General features: G+C 55.4%; 6 protein-coding genes across 6 annotated transcripts; 3 read left to right on the plus strand and 3 right to left on the minus strand.

The window, feature by feature from the left end:
* Positions 1-1669: 1669 nt before the first annotated feature.
* Positions 1670-4797, plus strand: CDEST_05291 (Putative major facilitator superfamily, MFS transporter superfamily). The gene is made up of 6 exons (XM_062921450.1): positions 1670-2213; positions 2292-2601; positions 2662-2720; positions 2779-2818; positions 2901-3392; positions 3446-4797. Exons 1-6 carry the CDS (start codon positions 2108-2110, stop codon positions 4146-4148), a joined length of 1710 nt encoding a protein of 569 aa, XP_062777501.1. The 5' UTR covers positions 1670-2107; the 3' UTR covers positions 4149-4797.
* Positions 4798-6176: 1379 nt separating this feature from the next.
* Positions 6177-10816, plus strand: CDEST_05292 (uncharacterized protein). The gene is made up of 4 exons (XM_062921451.1): positions 6177-7468; positions 7561-8439; positions 8506-9448; positions 9505-10816. The coding sequence occupies exons 1-4, from the start codon at positions 7119-7121 to the stop codon at positions 10315-10317; spliced, it is 2985 nt and encodes a 994-aa protein (XP_062777502.1). The 5' UTR covers positions 6177-7118; the 3' UTR covers positions 10318-10816.
* Positions 10817-11262: 446 nt separating this feature from the next.
* Positions 11263-12887, minus strand: CDEST_05293 (uncharacterized protein). Its single transcript, XM_062921452.1, has 3 exons — positions 12316-12887; positions 11870-12112; positions 11263-11811 (listed from the first exon to the last, which is right to left on the minus strand). The coding sequence occupies exons 1-3, from the start codon at positions 12326-12328 to the stop codon at positions 11396-11398; spliced, it is 672 nt and encodes a 223-aa protein (XP_062777503.1). The 5' UTR covers positions 12329-12887; the 3' UTR covers positions 11263-11395.
* Positions 12888-13104: 217 nt separating this feature from the next.
* Positions 13105-13496, plus strand: CDEST_05294 (uncharacterized protein; the record flags this gene model as incomplete). The annotated part of the gene is given in 2 exon segments (XM_062921453.1): positions 13105-13224; positions 13236-13496. 2 exon segments carry the CDS (start codon positions 13105-13107, stop codon positions 13494-13496), a joined length of 381 nt encoding a protein of 126 aa, XP_062777504.1.
* Positions 13497-13821: 325 nt separating this feature from the next.
* On the minus strand, positions 13822-14912 carry CDEST_05295 (uncharacterized protein). The gene has a single exon (XM_062921454.1). It carries the CDS (start codon positions 14380-14382, stop codon positions 13837-13839), a length of 546 nt encoding a protein of 181 aa, XP_062777505.1. The 5' UTR covers positions 14383-14912; the 3' UTR covers positions 13822-13836.
* Positions 14913-15281: 369 nt separating this feature from the next.
* CDEST_05296 (Putative soluble quinoprotein glucose/sorbosone dehydrogenase) lies at positions 15282-18129 on the minus strand. Its single transcript, XM_062921455.1, has 4 exons — positions 16744-18129; positions 16290-16676; positions 15875-16236; positions 15282-15811 (listed from the first exon to the last, which is right to left on the minus strand). The coding sequence occupies exons 1-4, from the start codon at positions 17041-17043 to the stop codon at positions 15574-15576; spliced, it is 1287 nt and encodes a 428-aa protein (XP_062777506.1). The 5' UTR covers positions 17044-18129; the 3' UTR covers positions 15282-15573.
* Between the last annotated feature and the right edge of the window lie 793 nt (positions 18130-18922).

Below are 18922 nucleotides of genomic sequence, written 5' to 3' on the forward strand. Positions count from 1 at the left end.
GGGCTGCTACATCGTACACTACACAGTACTTACGTGCGCTGCCGGAACTGTCTTGAGTGCTGTGCCGCCATGCCTCACATCGCGAACACTAGAAGCCCGAATCCTGAATCTCATCGCTTCACTCTTCTCTTGCAAGGCAAGGGACGGCATTGCGGCACTTGACTCCTTCTGGGTCCTTCTGGGAGGATACACCATCCTTGCCTTGGGTGTGTGTGTGTGCCTTGCGACAAGCCAAAGCCTAGTGTCCGAAGCGGCCAGGACACTACTACTGCTACAACGACGACAACAACAAACAGTAACAACAACAACAATAACAATTTCTTGTCTTGGGATGTCCAAAGACTGCATGAGAGAGCATTTGGACCCGGGAAAGGAGACGATGGCGCCGAGTGGACGTGGAGCTGGTGCGAATGGGAGGCATCATGGGAACGTCCTTGCGCTGTAACTGTTGCTTCTGGTGCGTACTGCGCGACGGCTGTACTTGATGGGCATGTAGCTGCTACGCGGCGGCCATCGACGAATCTGCAGCCATTGTTCAGTTCGGGTCGGAAGCGTCGTCCGGGGTGGTTGGTGGGTGGTGGGTGGTCTTTTTTTCCTTCTTCCTTCTTTTCTTCTTTTCTTTTTCCTTTCTTATTCCTTGCGGCCCTGCAACTATCCACACCCCAATTCCGAATCGGCCCTCTTTCCCTCACCCCCCAAAAGCAAAGTACCCCTCTCTCAGTCTAGCCTCGTTGCCTCTTGTGAAACCTTTTTTCCCCCCCCCTCCTCTTCCCTTCCCTTCCCATCCTCGGCTGATCCCTGCCTTCCGGTCTGGCGCCATCCTTCCCCGAGTCTACCATCCCTTGTCAGCTTTCCCTCCTCCGTTCATGTCGGTCTGTCGGGTACGTACACAGCACGCTGCATTGCACTCACTCACTCACTCGATCTTCTCGGTCATGTCTCCTCGTCTATGACCCAACCCAACCGACCCTTCCACTACCACTACTGGCAGCGGCTTCTCTTGGGACCTCTTACCCGGGCAGTAGTACTGTACACGTCTCCAAGGGATCACTAGCTTGGCCGGGTGTAGACGTACTCTTTCTATCCACACCTGTAAGGCGAATGCTCATGGCTTTGGGACCACCATCTCGACAGGGGTAAGGGACTACCAGCCCGAACCCTCGACTCCATGTGTACGAGTAGTGTACATTGCTCATGTACCTCAACATGGCAGAAAGAAAGAACGTCCCTAGAGAAAGAAAAAAAAAAAGAAAGACCCACCGAGTGTCGTCTGGGGGGGATACCCCTGGATCAGGTACAGGGCTTCTTAGGCCCCACGAGCGTCATGCCGGGCAGTTGGATCCCTTCCCACGACGTGGGACTTTCGCCGCCGCATCTCCCTGAATCCCTCCTCCCCGGTGGGCAAGTGGGAGGATCGTCTTGTTGCTTTTTTGCGCTGGACATGCCACGGTCATGGTCACCGCCGTTCCAATCTTAGATCCAATTTGCTTCCGCGACCCAGGCAATGGTACGGTCCCGGTGGCCTGTCCAACCCAGCTGGGTCTGGTCTGTGTCTGGGGTGGTGGCCCTGGGCTTTGACGTCTCTTGGTCCTCTCATCATCACAGTCCGCGCTCCCTTCATATTAAGTTGCTCTGCTTCCCCGGAGCGAGCCCGTACCTTTCTCATCTGATACTTCTCCTTCCATAAGGTAACACCTCCGCCACGGTGCCCGGATAGCTCTGCACTCTTGCTCTGTCTGCCTTGCCTCTCTAGTTTACCTTTGCTTTTTCACCTTTGCTTCTCCAGGTTACATCATCAGTCTATCGCAACCGGACTTGTCCTCCCTTTGACGACACTAGCAAAACATTTCCTTGCCCACACCGATCTGGACCACCTGTGCCACACGATCCCGCCTACTCCCTCGATTCTTCGCGTCAATCGAAACGTTCCTCGGACAAGAACAAAAAGTCCTATATATTGTAGCGTTGCCCACACGTCCCTTACTCCGACCAACGTTGCCGCCTTACTCCCCCTCCTCCACCCCTTCGCCCCGCCAAACTGTCACGAGCTTCACCACACCAGAAGTCGGATCTCGGCTGCGCATAATCGGAGGAAACCACACACAAGATGAAGAGGTCGGGCTACATGACGGGGGGCCGTCGTGCCAGCTCCTCGGGGCAAGGCGCGAGGTCAAACCTGCCGCCCTTTCCCATGCGACAGATGTTCGTTCTTGGTGAGTCGGACACTGCCTTGCCGCTCTGGAAGAAGCGGAACCCACGGCGCAATGGACGCTGACTGGTCTTGGAAACAGCTCTCTGCAGGATATGCGAACCCATCGCCTTCATGTCCATTTTCCCATACATCTACAGTATGGTCGACGGCTTCCACATCACCGAAGACAAGAGCAAGATTTCCGTCTATGCCGGCATGGTCACTTCCGCTTTTACCTTGGCCGAGTTCTCTACGGGAGTCATGTGGGGAAGACTCAGCGACAAAATCGGTCGCAAGCCGGTCCTTCTGATGGGCCTTTTCGGCACGGCCATCAGCTCCCTGGTTTTTGGTTTCGCCCCGAACCTGCCCGTTGCTCTATTTGCGCGGGCACTGGGTGGCCTTTTGAACGGGTTTGTGCCCCCTGGTCCACTCTGCGGTTGAAAAGTTGCACGACGCTGACTTGTGCATAGAAACATTGGTGTGCTGCAAACCACCGTCGCAGAACTCGTCACGGTCAAGGAGCACCAACGTACGTTCGGATCCCTTCCCCGGTTACCAATGGGAGACTAACATGCTGGCCCCTTTAGCTCGTGCATACACCATCATGCCTCTGGTTTGGTGCTTAGGGTAAGTTAGACTTGCAGCGAACTGTGCTCCAACTGCACGACTCGTCAAGGTTCATTGGTCAACGTTTCTGACTGTCAAGCAGTTCCATCGTTGGCCCTTTCATTGGTGGCGCACTCGCCAGGCCTGTCATCAACTACCCTTCGTTGTTCGACGCCGGCACGATTTGGGATCGGTATCCCTACCTCCTGCCCAACCTGTTCAGCGCCGTCACCGTCTTCTGTGGTGTAATCATCGGCCTTCTTTTCTTGGAGGAAACTCACTCGGAGCGCAAGAAGCGGAGAGATCCCGGCGTGGAACTGGGGAAGCGCATCCTTTCGTGGGTATCTACCAAGAGCTGCCAGATCCCGGCCCGCAAGGCGGAGAAGCAAGCCTTGCTCGACGATGATGAACTGCCCGGATACCGCACCACGGAAAATTCACCTCAACTAGTCGGATCTGCCTCTGCTATTCCCGAGCCTACGGAGACTTTGGACCTGACAGACACGGCAAACAACGATGAGCTTGAGGAACAGCCCAAGAAGATATTCACCAGGCCCGTCATTTTGAACATTATCTCGTATGGCATCTTGGCTTTGTAAGTCAATCCCTCTGCTTGTGGACGCCAACAACACGCTGACCTGGACCCAGCCACACCATGACATTCGACCAATTGTTCCCTGTGTTCCTCAGCACCAAGCCAGATGAGCATCCGGACACTCATCTTCCTTTTAAGTTCGTCGGCGGCTTTTCCATGGAGACCGCACCCATTGGCGTCATCCTTGCCGTTCAGGGTGTCTACTCGATGATCTCGACGGTTTTCATCTTCCCGTGGGTGACACGACGTCTCGGGCCTCTTCGCCTCTTCAGGATGTTGGCCATATCCTACTTCATGCTGTACCTGATGACTCCCTACCTGGCGCTCTTGCCGGAAAAATGGAGAATGGTCGGCATCTACTTCATGGTCATTTGGAAGTGCACCTTCTCGACAATGGCGTACCCCAGCAATGCAATCCTGCTCACCAACTCGGCCCCGAGCCTCATGTCACTCGGGACAATTAATGGCGTCGCGGCCTCCACGGCGAGCTTGTGCCGAGCTTTCGGACCGACCATTTCGGGCTTCATCTACTCACTGGGTATTCAAACAGGATACTCGGGCTTTGCGTGGTGGACCAGCGGTGCCATCACCATAATTGGCGCCTTTCTCAGCATGCATCTCACCGAACCTCGTGGCCGTCTGGATGAGCCAGTCAAGGACATTGAGACGGCCATCGAGCCATCAGAAGCCGAGGGTCTCTTGATCCCTATGGACGACGAATCTGAAGCGGAGGCTGGCCCAAGCCGTAGATCGTGATCCACAACCCACCACGGGCACGATTTCCTACTTTTAAGGCTCGACTCACATGGGCGGGTACCGAGAAGTCTAGACTTTTTTATTCTTCCCATCTTTTCTTCATTCAATTCTTTCTTCGATTCAATCTTCATCATTTAGCAACCGGAGTTTTCATCCTACGGCGTTCATCATGGACAGGAAGGGACAATCAAGACATAGACTATCGCTCATGGGACACGACGGGATTACGGGAAATATGGTTGGAACAACACGATTTAATTCGGACGGACCGGAGATAGAGAGCATACAAAGGACTCTCACGACTTGTCAGCTGTTGTGTTCTCGACATTTCCATCAGCGGGCTGCATGACGGATGTTTTATTCGTTTCATTCTGCTTCGCTTCGACTTATCATACTTTCTCGGAGGCGTTTTTGTTTTGTTTTGTTACATCATGTAAACGGGCCAGGCGATTAACCTGGACCAGATGGTTTTGTATTATGTCTTGCCGTTGTTTTCTTAGCCGGACAAAGGAGTTTGAGATACCATGGTAGCCGAAGGGACACCCGACGTTGGAAAGAAGGAGATTTAGGAATCCGCATTTAGTGGTGGCGCAGTAACGCAAAAAGCGAATGGTATCTGTTTGACAAATTAAATGCCACATGAACCAATTGGATTTGCATCAACGCAACGAGGAAAGAGGGAAAATGAACGGGACCGGTGATAGGGACGAGAGAGTAATCCTTTCGGTGACATCCGGGGTCTGTCCAACAAGCTTTTGCAAGTCCGGGATAGGCCTCGAGGAATTGACATATATTCTTCTCGAAACGGGGTTCTCATGGTGGGGATGCCGAATGTGACTGCGTCGTAGATATTGAATCTGATACATGGACGAGATTTAGCCGCTCGGCGAAACAGAGGGAGGGGGTTTAGGATGCCATTGGTAATGAGGCGAATTAACATTTGACACAGGAGGATGAGATAATGATTAATCGATAACGGTGGGTGGGCAGAGGTTGGAGAACCCCCGTTTACGGTGTACAATGTTCTCGCGCTAAGCTATGTCGGGGAGAGAACTTGATGGGAGAAGACGAGGGAGCGTTAGACCTCGATACTTTTGGAGTCAAGGATAGGATGGATTGATTGGTTTATTTCTTTGTGATGTTGAAGCCCAAACGGTCGGAACGACGGCGGTTCAGTTTCGAATGCGACTTGTCGCGAAGCCATGGAGTTCTCAAACGGCACTGTGAAGGCCCAAGAAGGCCCTCGGCCGCAACTTGAAGATCGAGAACGGAACGAGCGACCAGGAAGAACTGCTGGCATGGGGAAGAAAGGAAGAAAGATGTGGGCCGACGTCGCCAAGACCTCTCAGTTCCCAGATTCGATGGAGAGATAAGAGGTCGGTTGCGGTTGGTTGCGGTTGCTGAGTCCTGATGCCTCGAGTGCAGGCGGCAGCCTACCTATCTGCCACCTACCTGCCTGCCTGCCTACCTGATGTAAGTGCTTCCGGTTGACCCTCGTAAATTACATGCCAATCAGAGCCGGCTGAACCGGCGACTGGTCCAGGGCTGTTGTATGTGGCCCGTGGGTGCATCTGTCAACCGACAGCCCGGCGGCCGTCGCGCCGCCGATATCTGCGGCGCGGGTTGACGTCCCAAAGAAGGAATGGGCTGGCCGGGATCTCGATGCGCACGCGCGAGGTGCGAGGGGATCACGTTTCTCGTCTTTCTTGGTGTCTCTATCCTGAGATTTGGGCCGCCAATTCCAGAAAGGGACCCGAGATATGAAGATTTGGGTGAGATCGGGGTCACAGATGCCCACGGGCTGGTGGTCATTTGTTGACTTGCCTCTTCAGCTCCTCCGGGAAGTCGTTCTTTCTTTTCTCTTTTCTTCTCTATCATTTGACTGGAGCGAGAGCTTCCGCCGTCACTTGTCGCTGTAGACCATGTACGCCCTTGCTCCCTTAATCTTATCAGCTGGTGAAGTGTTGCCTACACGACCAGTTGGGTTGAAGAAATAGTTTCTTCGTCTGCAGATTGGCCCGTCACCTCTCAACTAGCGCGCCCATCAAAACCCCAGTGGACCTTTCTCTCTTCCTCTGCCTTCGCCTTGCCTTCCCTGCTCTTGGCTTCCCATATGCATTTCAGCGACCCTCAAACCCCCCATAGGCGTAGGGTTGCATGCAATCGCCCGCCTATTTTCTCTCGCTTCTGGTTCTCCTCACTGTCTCTTCTTCATTTCCATCGTTCAAACAAGCTACTGGGCCTCACTCTCGCTTGTGCCATCTTCCCGCTGCCGTGTGCGCGCCCCCATCCGACTTGGCTCGACATGCGGAACCCTGATCCGAAGCTCGGTCAAATCCTCAACTTCCAGCGGGATCCCAGCTGAAGCCCGCCGTTCTTTGTACATATCCCTCGTTGTTTCTTCAAGGACTCACTCGGGCCATATCGCATCGAGCACGCCTGCCTGGTGAACCTTCTGTCTCCAAGGTCTGTATTCGTACAGGCGTCAAGCCGGCTGCATCTCCTTAGCGCGGCGTTAAGCAGGGGAAAGGCAAAAGAGGTCTCCCCCCCTCTCCTTCTCCCTCCCCTCCCTCCTACCGTTAGTGCCACTGCCGAATAATGTGTGGAGCTGCCGCCGTGCAAGTCGAGATAGAGTCGCGATAGAAGGGGGTTGCCGGCACTTTTGAATGCCTCGCCGACGCCTTTCCTAACCCTCAACCTCCCCCAACTTTTCAGGCTGCTCTCCTTTCAACCGGTCGTTAGCTGACAATACTCACTTGTCTCGACTTCAAACGACCACATCTCTCTCTGTCCGTCACTCTTCCTCCTTCTACCCCTCATTGGAGTCAGCTTCCCACCGCCTCTCCGACTCCCCCGATAGGCCGCCGGCGCCCCGGAAAATCCAATCCGATTCCAGACCTCTTGCTTCCCAACCCCCTCCCCTCCCCGACCGCAAAGCCCATCTGCCCGTCCGAAGAGTCGCAAGTCACAATGCCCGCCCACTCGCCGCCCTCACCAGCCCTCAAGCCGACGAAGAGGCCGCGCCAGGGCTCCTACGACGCCGACGCTTCCCCGCCCATCTCCGCAGGCATTGACCAGAGCCCGTCCACCGCCGAACAAAATGATCCGATCGCCGCCGCTGGCGCAGCTTTGGTCAGTGCCGACAAGGCCGGAGGGAAGGCTGGTCAGAGCAGCAACTTTCGCAACGTGAGCGCCTGCAACCGCTGCCGCCTACGCAAGAACCGATGCGACCAGAAGCTGCCCAGCTGCGCCAGCTGCGCAAAGGCCGGTGTCGCATGCGTGGGCTACGACCCCATCACCAAAAAGGAGATTCCCAGAAGGTACATCGCCGTCTCGGGTCGCCGGCCCTATTGTCTCGCAAGCGCGACGGCGCTGTTGCTGTTGATACGTCTGCTGACTTGTAGTTGTTAAGCTATGTCTTTTATTTAGAAACCCGCGTCGAGCAGCTCGAGGCGTTGCTCGCTAGCCGCAACATTCCCTTCCCGCCCGCCGAGAACCTGGAGCTGTGCTCGCGCCCCGGCGTAGAGATGGCAAAATCGAACACGGACACCGCCCCCTCGGCGCGCTCCGAAAGCATCGATGGATCCGGCTCGGTGAAGAACAGCGTACACCGACCCGATCTAGAGAAGGCCAAGAAGGCGGAGGCGGGCGGTGCTGGCATGCTCGATATCGTCAGTCCGCCCAAACCACGGTCTCTGGCCTCGGCCTCGGGCGTCTCTTTCAACCGCGTCGTCTTTGCTGCCGTACAATACTCCGTATCGGATCACAACGGATCCCAGGACCGGACCGGGGCCGGCAAAGGTCTACCCATTGGCAGTGGGACGTCGATGCGCGACTCCTTTTTCGGACTTCACACAAAACCCACCATCCGCCCGGCGAACTTCCCCGAACGAGACGTGGGCATGAGGCTCGTGACGCTCTACTTCGAGCACGCGAACCCCCAAATACCTATCCTCCACCGCGGCGAGTTTATGCAGATGTTTGAACAGGCGTACACTAGCCCGGGCGGACCGCGAGGGTCTCGGGAGCTCTACATGCTGAACATGGTCTTCGCGATAGGGTGCGGCGTCATCGTGGGCGAGCCCGTGAAGTCCGAGGGCTCTGGCGCCGGTCCTCGTAATCATGCAGATTTGAACAAGTTTGGCCAGTCGCAGCCGGAGGAGTACCACGCGAGTGCCATTGTACATCTTGAGGCTTGTCTCGGTAACAGCGGCGGTGGTCTGGAGGTTTTGCAGGCCGTGCTGTTGCTGGCCAATTTTGCGCTCCTGCGGCCTGTGCCGCCTGGTCTCTGGTAAGCCCCCCCTCTGGTCGAGCAGACGAGTCCGTGACAGGGCATAATGCTGATGCAACTTTGCAGGTACATCATCGGTGTCGCAGTGCGCCTAGCTGTGGACCTGGGCCTCCACTACGAAGACGGCAATGACGTGGAAACAGCGATGGTCGAGCCCTCTGGGAAGATCAAGGACGAGAACAGCGACGCGAGCGAGGCGAGAAATGCCCAATCGCGAGAACGAGGCAGACGGCTGTATATCCGAGATATGAGGCGGAGGTTATGGTGGTGCACGTACTCCTTGGACCGCCTCGTGAGCACTTGCGTAGGACGACCCTTCGGCATCAGCGATCAGGTCATCACGACCGAGTTCCCCTCGCTCTTGGATGACCAGTACGTCACGGCGGCCGGGTTTCTGGAGATGCCCGCCGATTCCTCTGTGCCGAGCTATAAGCACGTAGCGTATCATTACTTCAAGCTGCGGCTGCTGCAGTCCGAGATCCTGCAGGTGCTTCAATACAACCAAACAAAGGTTGTGCGGGCTTCGGGGCAGAATCTCACAAACTCGGATATGCACACCCACCTGCCGTCTCCGTTCCTCGTCAAGTTCGATTCCTTCCGCTCGTGGCGCATTGACATCGACCGCAGGCTGTACCAGTGGAAGAACTCGGCGCCGACGAGGGAGGAGACGGGCGTGGCCTTCTCGACCGAGTTTCTGGAGCTCAACTACTGGCAGGCCATCATCATGCTCTACCGTCAGAGCCTTAGCGTGCCCGCCCTATTCGAGGGCGAGTACAACACCTCGAATGAAGTGAACAGCCCGACGGCGTTTCAGGCGGAGCTACGGGAGGACGAGGACAGAATATATCTCAAGGTCGCCGAAGCCGGACAGAAGATCCTGCGTATCTACCGCCAGCTTCATTTGAGCGGGCTGGTCAGCTACACATACCTCTCTACACACCATCTGTTCATGGCCGGCATTTCATACCTCTACGCCATCTGGCACTCCCCCATCGTCAGAAGCAGGCTGGTAAGTTGATTCCCTACCCTTGTGAGCGTGGAATACCCCCTGACGCGGAACAACAGACTATGGACGAAGTGGACTTCACCATCTTGGCGGCTAAGTCGGTGTTCACTGACTTGATTGACAAGTGTCCGCCTGCCGAAACCTGTCGCGATGCCTTTGACCGGACGGCGAAGGCCACCATCAAGATGGCCAACTCGACGGGTGGCTTCAACTCAGTCCCGCCGCGCAAGACGCGCGAGAACAGGTTCGAATGGAACTCCGCCTCCGGCGACGGGACCTCCACGTCGGGCGCGAGCCTTCCACGCCGCCGCCAACAGCACCAGTCGCAACAAAACAGCTACCAAATGGACCTGGCGCTGTCTGACAGCCTCTCGTCCCCCAACCTCTCTGTAGCCGGCGAGCTGCCTCCGCGAAACTCCCCGCGCACCGCCGACTTCAACATGATGGGCCCAGGCCAGGGCAGCCCCTCGGAAATCGACACCCCCTTCGTGGCCTCGCCGCCTGTGTCTCGCCGCGTGGCAGCCCAGCGATCTAGCAGCGGCGGCTCCTTTCTGGCCCAGCAACAACAGGCAGGGCCATATGGCATGGGCGAGTACTCGGACATCCAGACAATGGATTTCTTCCAGAGCCTACAGGGCAACTCGAACGGGGATCTCGGAGGGTCCGGGGAGGTGACGACGCCGCAGCTTGACCTGGGATTCGGTATCAACTGGGATAACATGCACCATGATTTCAGCGACGGCCAACAGATGAACATTTTTGACGGGTTTTTCTTTGGCGGCCAGCAGCCGCAGCAACAACAGGCTTCGCCGCCGGATCAGCAGCAGGGTTCTAATGGAGGAGGTAACACGAATGGACGACCTGGAGTATAAGCGCAGTCAACGATTTCGAACTGCTATTGTGCGGAAACGCCGAGTAAACACGCGAATGAATATACTGTTTGCCTGTGAGTGGCATTCCACATACATGTAAATACTATACGTACGAAAGATACGTAGAACAGCGGTCACGCACCGCAAGGGGGGTTTGGTTGGGTAGTGGTGCGAGCGAGACCGACTCGAGAAAAGCAGGGGTGGGCGGAACGATTGATGGGAATTCCAAAACAAAAAAAGGGGGGAGGGACATGTGACAATGGGCGGCTTGTGAATCATTCTGTATTGGTATACCCAAGCAAAAGCGAGTGGAAGCGGGGGAGAACAGAGACGGATGAATAGGAGGGCCGGGGTCGTGTTACAGGCAGCGAGCTAATGAGATGTATTGCCTGTCATTACACGCTTCCTCTTGTAATGGAGTCGGAGGTTCTCCTTCGACGGTATTTCTGATACCTGTTCTGTCTACCAGGACTTCTTGACTCCCTGAGTTTTGAACAGTATCATCATCATTATTGTAAACAAACAGACACACACACACACACACACACACCTACCACCTGTGAGTCAGTGTCTATGTCGCCTTTATTAATTACTCCTGTCGGATACCCTCTGCCGTCCACTTGGTATAGTGAGTAGTCATAGGTTCGAAGCCGTGAAATTTCCCAATTTTTTTTTAAATAAATAAATAAAAAGTCCGAATTTCTTTTCTCGGGGGACTGTTTGGAATTTCGCTTCTAAAAACCCATCTTTGTGGTTTGGAATATCGGAAGACGGATGATACCTGTCTGACTGACATGATAATTTTCACCGTCTAAGCGTGATACGAATGGCGAGAAACACTGACGTTTCTTTCCGTCATTGTTCTTTGAACGTTCTGTTCAATCTGCTGGCTATGACTCAGTCATCTGTCACATTGCCGCCGCTGATACAAAACTGTTTGAAGCCAATCGATTAACCATACATTAGGTACCTAAGCATAACCTTCACTCAACCATCTTACACGCACAACATGAATTTGCAGAAACATCAACGTTCATCAGCACCATCCCATCCCCCTTGATAGTCGACCGCGGCACTGCTAGTCTCTCTTGTTCTCCTGAAGGCTGCCATTGCCGTTGGTGCTGCTGATTCCAGCAAACTGCTGATATAGGAGGGTGAGAGGATACCCGAAGAAAGCGCCAACCACGCACAGAACCGTCGCGAAGAGGGTCCAGACGTGCCAAGCCCAGTAACCGAAGAAGGGGACGAGAAACTTGAGCCACTCGCCGATCTGATAGTGGTCCTCCTGACTGACGATGAACTGGCGCTGGCGGCTGCCGACCGTGTTGGAGTCGCCGTAGCCGCGGGGCATCGGGTTACCGTTGGCGTCGACGGTGCGAGTCTCTAGGCGGAGGACGACGACGAAGTCAACGGGCGCGTTGTAGAAGGGCACGAACCAGAGGCGGAAGTCCTGGCGCATCTTGACGTAGAGTAGGTTGGTCTTTTGGTCTTGGACTGTGTGATGATTAGTTTTTGAAGTTCAGCGAGGTGGGTGTGTCGCAATTGTCAGTACCACAAGACTCGATTTCCATCTCAATGTTGGGACTGAGAACGCGATACCAGCGGTAGATCATGAGGATCAGCCAGCGCGAGTTGATGGGGAAGAGGAAGGGGATCTGAACGTTGCCGAAAGAAGGGACGTGGCAGAAGGGGTGGGTGAAGGTGGCGTCCTCGGCAAAATTGGAATAGAGGGCATTTTGTTGCTTCTCCGGGGAGCCCTGAACCAGGTCCCGGATGACAGTCCTGATTTCCTTTACTATAAGAGGCCGTGTCAGCGATGTTCTCGGAAATGCAGAGAGAATGGTTGAGGTTGTTCAATTGCGACGATGCACTCAACAATAGACGGTGTCTATGCCAAGTGTAGTGCGTCCTGACCTCTTGGCCGAAGGGATGCGGAGCCGGGGTTCGCGCAGGTGGTGCATGGGGTTGTCCTGATCAGGGTGCAGACAGCATGCGTACCTGGATGATCCATATTTGCGTCGTGTCCGCTACGATTACGATGTATCGTTTAGAAGAGGAGCTGTAGTTGATAATGTCGAGCTGTCGACAAGCTGGTATATTGATATCAATAGAGCCAAGGAAATGCCTGAGTGATATTATCGGCAGTGGTATCTCTCTCTCTCCCTCTCTCTTTGACGTACGGATGATAGCACACAGAAAGAGACGGCCAGTGATTGCAAGAAGAATTGGCGGAGGGAAAGAGGGAGGGAAAACAAACGTTAAAAAGGAGGACCCGGTCCAGCTGACAGCTTGACGAAAATCGCGGGGTGATGAGCTATGATGTCCCTCTCTCGTCGCAAAAGCGATAGCTTCCGGGACCAGTGCCACCACTTGTTACTCTAGCGTCGAAAATTAGGGACGAAAAGGTGCTGGTATGCAAGAGCGCCTCGTAGCATTGCTGATCCAGTAGGAAAGAAACGTCGAGGTCCTTGCCCGGTTCCCTCGCGGAAAGCTGTGTTGTGTGCGCTTCGAGTGTGCTTCCCCTGGCCCTGGGAAGCCGAAGCTCGCAGGTGATGTCATTCTGAAACTATTTGGAGCATGGCGTGCAGCTGTCCGGGGAAAGCATGTGAAATGTGGCGCGTGTTCTGTCATTGGTCAATCCAATTGGGCGGCACCTGCCTGTCACTTCTGGGTTTGCCTAGGTAGCCTACGACTGACGGGGAAAAGCCTCTTTCGTCGACCAGATCGATCAGGTACGCTCGCCGCATCACCGATTTACTGCATTCCACACACCGAGACATACTTTTCATGCATGACTTTGAGGAGTCGGCTGATGACAGCCGCGCCGAGCTTGGGCCTGGATGGGTGCAGCCTGTTTTCCTCCCTCACAGAAGGGGACCGAAAATCGAAACAAGTAATCGGGCGAGGGTGAGAAGAAGAGTCCAGGGTACAGTAGCAAGCATGTATTCATCTTCGCCCATCAGACGCAAAATTACATTATCTGCTTCATCGATGCCCATCTGTCTCAAGCGGTGTCATCAAAGGCCGAGCAAACGGCAACCTCTTCACGAGCACCGCACCAGCTACTGAGGCTGGGTGTCAGGAGGCGTCGTCGTCGCCCCAGCGAGCCAAAGCAACCATCACGGGATCTCTGGATCGGCCGTATTCGGGAAATGCCCAAGATCAGCATTCCGGGGTAGTGGAATGCAGGCCATCCGTATTGAAACCGAACACGTCCTCCGCCATCCCTCCTGTCAATCGCATCCGGAACGACCCCACCCTCCATCTTTCCATCTGATGTCCGTATTCTTCCCGGCCTGGATCGGTGCTCCAACCTCGTCCCCGTTTGACCTACGATCAATCACCCATGCCTCATTAGGTCCAGCATTCATACGGTGCGTTCTCCCATCGTATTTAGGAGATGCCGTACTTGCAACTTGGCTGGTGCATTAACAACGTGCGTCATCCAAAACAATAACCAGTCGCCATAAATTAGGTAAGAAAATTTTCGATCCCGGTTTAACAGATCGGCGTCACAGTTCAGTAGTCCCGGCTCCGGCGCCGACTCTCGCCTCGGTGGCTGTGCCTCCGTGAGCTGCTGTGCCGCCGTCGCCTCCTCTCGGGCGTATGTTCTTCAATCACAACCACCTCGTCGTCCTCGTCGTCCGTCACGACCCTCGGCGGCGGCGGCCGACTCGCTCTGCGCTCCTGCATCATCGGCGGCTCGGCTTCAACGATGACCGGACCCGGCGGCCTGCTGAGGCTTCCTCTCTCCCTGACCCGCACCTCCTCCGTCGCAATCACTCTCGCTCGAGGGCTGCGGTGTTTATGGTGACGGTGCCGGTTCTTGGAGGGGCGCGCGGAGATGGCAGAGGCCGTGCTGGTGTACACCGAGGACGATGAGGTGTCGACCGGTCGGCCGAAGTTGAGGCAAGTGTACACCATCCAGAGAATGAGCAGGAAGCCGGCGACGGCGCCAAGAGTGATGCCGGCTATGTCACCGGGGCTGAGGTTGGAGTAGCCGCCGTAGGTAGCAGGGACCACAACTACGCCACCGGCGGTGGTTTGGCGGTGGATGAGAGGCATTCCGCGCCCTATCAACCTGCTGCGTCGGGATGACGCAAGAAAGCTGGACGCAAAAGTGCACGGGTGCGTGTTGCGAAGCAAGTGCTTGCAGGGGCGCAACGGACGCCGGCTTTGGTGGTTGACAGCAAGGCTGTGTACGTCGCACTGATCAAGTTATCGCAACAGGTCGTGGGATGGCGGTGCAGTCAAGCAGTTGTAGGTCGCGATGCACGCAATGACGTCGAGAGATAGACTCGATGTGGCTGGCGGGCGAGGTCGCGTTATTCTCGTCAGCCCGTCGGCAGCGACGTTGCAGTGTCGCAGGACCCGAGACAGACACTGGGCTCTTGGCGGGTGATCGTCGAGGTATTGACGACAGCGAGGTCAATCAACACCGTTGACAAAGGCGCAAGTGGTCGGACCGGAAGTGGCACGCGCGCTGGTAAGGCTAACGAGCGATGCGATGCGATGCGATGCGATGCTATGGCCGAACCCAATATGGGATGAAAACGGGAGGAAATACGGCCTGCGCAAGAGACGGGAGCCGAGAGGGATGGAAGGAAATGGATGGACGGTCGACACTGAGAGCCGAGTCTGACTGGGAACGAGTGAGAGCGACTTCTGATTGGAGCACTGCACTGCGCTATTGGTTGCATCTGCACAACACCCGCGAATTTCATGCCCGCGCCAAAATTTCCACTCGCATCTGTACTCGAAGTGTGCCTGTCTGTCGGACGGTCCTGTCACTAGCCTGATGGCCCATCATCGTGGGACTAGATCGTCACAGAAGACGGCGCCCGCCCTGATCCACAGCAACTGGTGCCGATGCCAGGGTCGAAGCTTTAGCTTGCCGTCGCTGCACAGCAACCAGTCAGTGTTTCCCCGCTTCCGTATTGTCTTGGCTAATCTCGATGGCATAAAATGTATCGTCTGTTTGTTTTAACAACCCTCCTCTCGTCACTCGCCAACTTCGGGCACACAACGTCTGTCTCGCATCAACCGTAGCAGGAAGACGGATGAATCATAATGCTTCAACTACCTCAATGTTCGTTATTGGTTCTCGATATCATGGATATCTGTGGAACCCCATAGACGAGCCTTCAACTATGGGCAGGAATTATAACCCACCCCCCAAAAATGAAACATCCACCAGCAAAACTATTGTCGTTGCAACGTAATACCATGATGAGGACAGTACAGCTCACTAAACTCCTAAGATGGCACCGTGAGGACGAAGAGCTCGCCAGTAGAGTCGCTAACCATGAACAACCTGCCCTTCTTGTCCCAGGCAAGCCCAACGGGCCTGAAGCAGCTTCCAGGGCAGACAGCATTATCGCTGTTCCAGGCGACCTTGATTTCGGCAGACTTGCTGGTTGAAGCTGCAACCGGCTGTCCGTTGGCACCAAACTCGACCTTGCTCAGACGATAGCCATCAGGGGGCTGTCGGTTCCTTCAAATAGTGTCAGCATTCATCCATCGCTTTCTAATCACGGATTCCTCCTCCAAAACTCACCAGCTGCCGTGGAAGGAAATGTAGGCAGATCTTCCGTTGGGGTGGAACTTGATGTCCAAAGGCGCCGTGTGGGCAGTGAAGGTGAGGCGCGGCGCCACAGGCACCGTTTGGCAGTACTCGTCCGTGATGTTGCCTGACGGGCTCCCCTGTATGACTTGGCTTCCTACCTGGACGTCAGGCACGCCGGCAATGGTGCTGGTCTCCCAGACGGCAAAACAGTGGGGGTAGCCATAATTGGCCCCCTTCAAAGGGTTGCGCGCTGCCTTGTAGCTGCCGTGGTAGTTGAGTTCCTCGCCGGGGTTGTCGTTATGGATATCCACGCCGCTGCGCTCCATGTCGTCTAGTGAGTTCTCCACAGACCACTACGAGAACGTTAGCTGGCAGATCAACGACCCTTGCCCTTTCAGGTACTTACAATGCCACCGTCCTTGGGATTCTCTCCAACGCCGACACTGTTGCGCAGTCCCCACCCAAAGACTTCACCCGAGGTATAGGGCATGGGGCCGTATGCGAGCTTGTTCAGATCGAAAGCACGAATTTGGCTACGGCCAGACGAGGCCTCAGCCGTCGGAAGGTCGAGATTCGGGGCAGAACCGCGCGAAACGAGCAACACGTTCGGCCTATCTTTGGGAATCAGCAGAGTGCGGGTCTGGTGGTACCCGCTCTGTGCCATGCCGTTGATGATGGACCGGGCCTGCCCGACGGTGCCAGCAGCGGCGTTATAGGGATAGGCCAGCACGTCCGTAGCCGTCGACGCGTAGAGGGTTTTCCCATTGGCCGAGAGAGCAATTCCATGAGTGAGCTGGGCGAGGATCAGTAAACCGTAAGAGTGTCAAGATCCCATGCGAGGTGTGTTTGCGATGACCTACGTTTCCGTTGGGAATGAGCTGCTTCTGAGAAGCTACGCAAACATTCACTCCGCCTTTGTCCGTCAGCTTTACATATCGAACGCCAGTGCCGCCTTGTTCAACGATGAGGAGGTTGCCGAGGCTGTCAAACTGAAGGCTGCGAGGGTCGCTCAGCTGGTTCAATATAAGTTTCGCCGAGTAGCCTGGAGCGAGTTGGGGCTGTGAGACGGGCGTCAGGTTGGCGCATTGAGCCGCAACTGCTGGAAGCAGGGCCGCTCCCAGTGCCGCAACTACTGCGACGAGGGACTTGACGGATGCCATCTTTTTGGGAAGCTGCGCCGGGACAGTGGAGATGCTGCCGTACGTGATGCCAAGCCAAGCTGTCTTGCTCGTATAATGGTTTCTGAGGCCAATCTTCTGAGAAGCTGAGAAGGGTCGGAGGACAACCTGATGTCCGACTAACAACGCTAGATGCAGGTTATATAGGGCACTGGACTGGCAGCCAAGTGTTTGCGCAAGCACGGTCTAGTGTGTTGAAAACGAAACAGGGAAGGAGACGCAGCCATCTTCCTGCTATTTCCCTTGTCATCAGAAGGTTAAAGGGAGCAGCGGGTCTATCATCTTCATCCACCCCTACCTGCCGCACCGGATACTAGCCGCCGACAACTGCAAGCTTCCTGACATTTACCCCCGCCGGACCGGAAGCGGGGAGGGTGGTTTGTAGATCTTGACCATCGTTTCTTCCCCTCCCATCACCATGACCATCCTTGCTTCCGGTGTCTCGCGGCTAGAGACATCGCCATAAAGACTGCTGAGCAAAGTGCTCCCAGACAGAACGGTAAACAAAGGGCACCTTTTTCAAGTCAGGACATTCACATACCTCGCATTCAATGCAGTCAACCGAAAACCGAGCAGGCCCTTAGCAAGCTAGCAAACACGCAAACTAGAGGGAAACTGCTTTGTCATGGGTGTCGTATCTTCTGCTGCTAGACTGCTTCTGCGTCGCCAAGCCCATCACGCCGTATGCGATGCAACGAACTGCCGGCGGACGATTTCCCATCACGGCAGCTCCCAAGACGGAACGGAGCAAGGGTGCATAAAGGAAGGTACGTCAACCCCAGCCTCCCCCGACCCGTACGACTACCCAACTGGCCACGGTCGAGGACGAAAAGTTTGCAGGAGTGCAAGTAATTGTTTCATACAGGTTACTGAGTGTGACAGAGAAAGAACACGGCCATAAGATATCCATTCACTGAATTGTCGGTGGCGGCGATTTCATTTCAACTGTCCGACGTTGGTCGCCCTGGGAAGAGGCCTGCGGGCTTTGGAGGAGGGTTGACTTGACTCGCCGCAGCGTGACTGTATGCTCCTTTCCCCCCTGGATCCTGATTTGGGTTCTTCCTAGAGTGATTAATAGCCTTCATAATAAGGTTGCCCCCCCCCCCCCCCCCCCCCCCCCCTGCGACGGGTGCGGAGAAGACGGGATCGGTACGGGACCGCTCTGTAATCGGGAAGACAACCGAAGGTGTTGATCACTTGTTGGTGTGTGGGGGAGTCTCCTCAGTTTGCCAATCTCTATCCGTAAATGAGACGAACTTGGCAAAGTCCTCACCGGGGGACAACTTGATCTTGGCGACGCTGTTCCGCATTCCACCGATTGGATGGAGATACTATTGCGCAACTGATTAAGCGATTATAAACCAGTCTGCCACGCAGGAGAGAGCGAGAGGACAGGAGCCTGGAGGCATCCGGGGCCTACGCGGGTTCCGAGTTTCTTCGCTGCGGTGCTCGCCTGCGTAGGTACGAAGGAGTGGGATGCCAACCCCACGCTACCAACTTTCGGATCCAATCTACAGCCGACTTTTACATCCGTCCTCCGGAAGAAACGCAATAAATGCGGTGGAATTCTAATGCGACGCAGAAACAAGTCCAACGCTTTGCGCTGCACCGGTCACCGGATCATCCCCGTCTTCTTACATGTCGAATTAATTTTCGGTGTTTACCTGATTGTAGTACTTGGCTGGTCCTCGGGAGCCGAGACGCGGACCTCGGCGCTGGACGGCCAACTCCACCCGGGGCCCTCTCCGTGTCGGCGGCGCGGCGTGTCCGGTGGGGATCCACGCTCAAACGGCGGGGGTCAAGTGTGGGTGTTCATCTCAACAGTGTCCCAAGTTCCCAACATGCCAGATCTGCTCTCCGG

The sequence above is a fragment of the Colletotrichum destructivum genome, chromosome 3, assembly GCF_034447905.1.
Source record: "Colletotrichum destructivum chromosome 3, complete sequence".
NCBI lineage: Eukaryota > Fungi > Ascomycota > Sordariomycetes > Glomerellales > Glomerellaceae > Colletotrichum > Colletotrichum destructivum.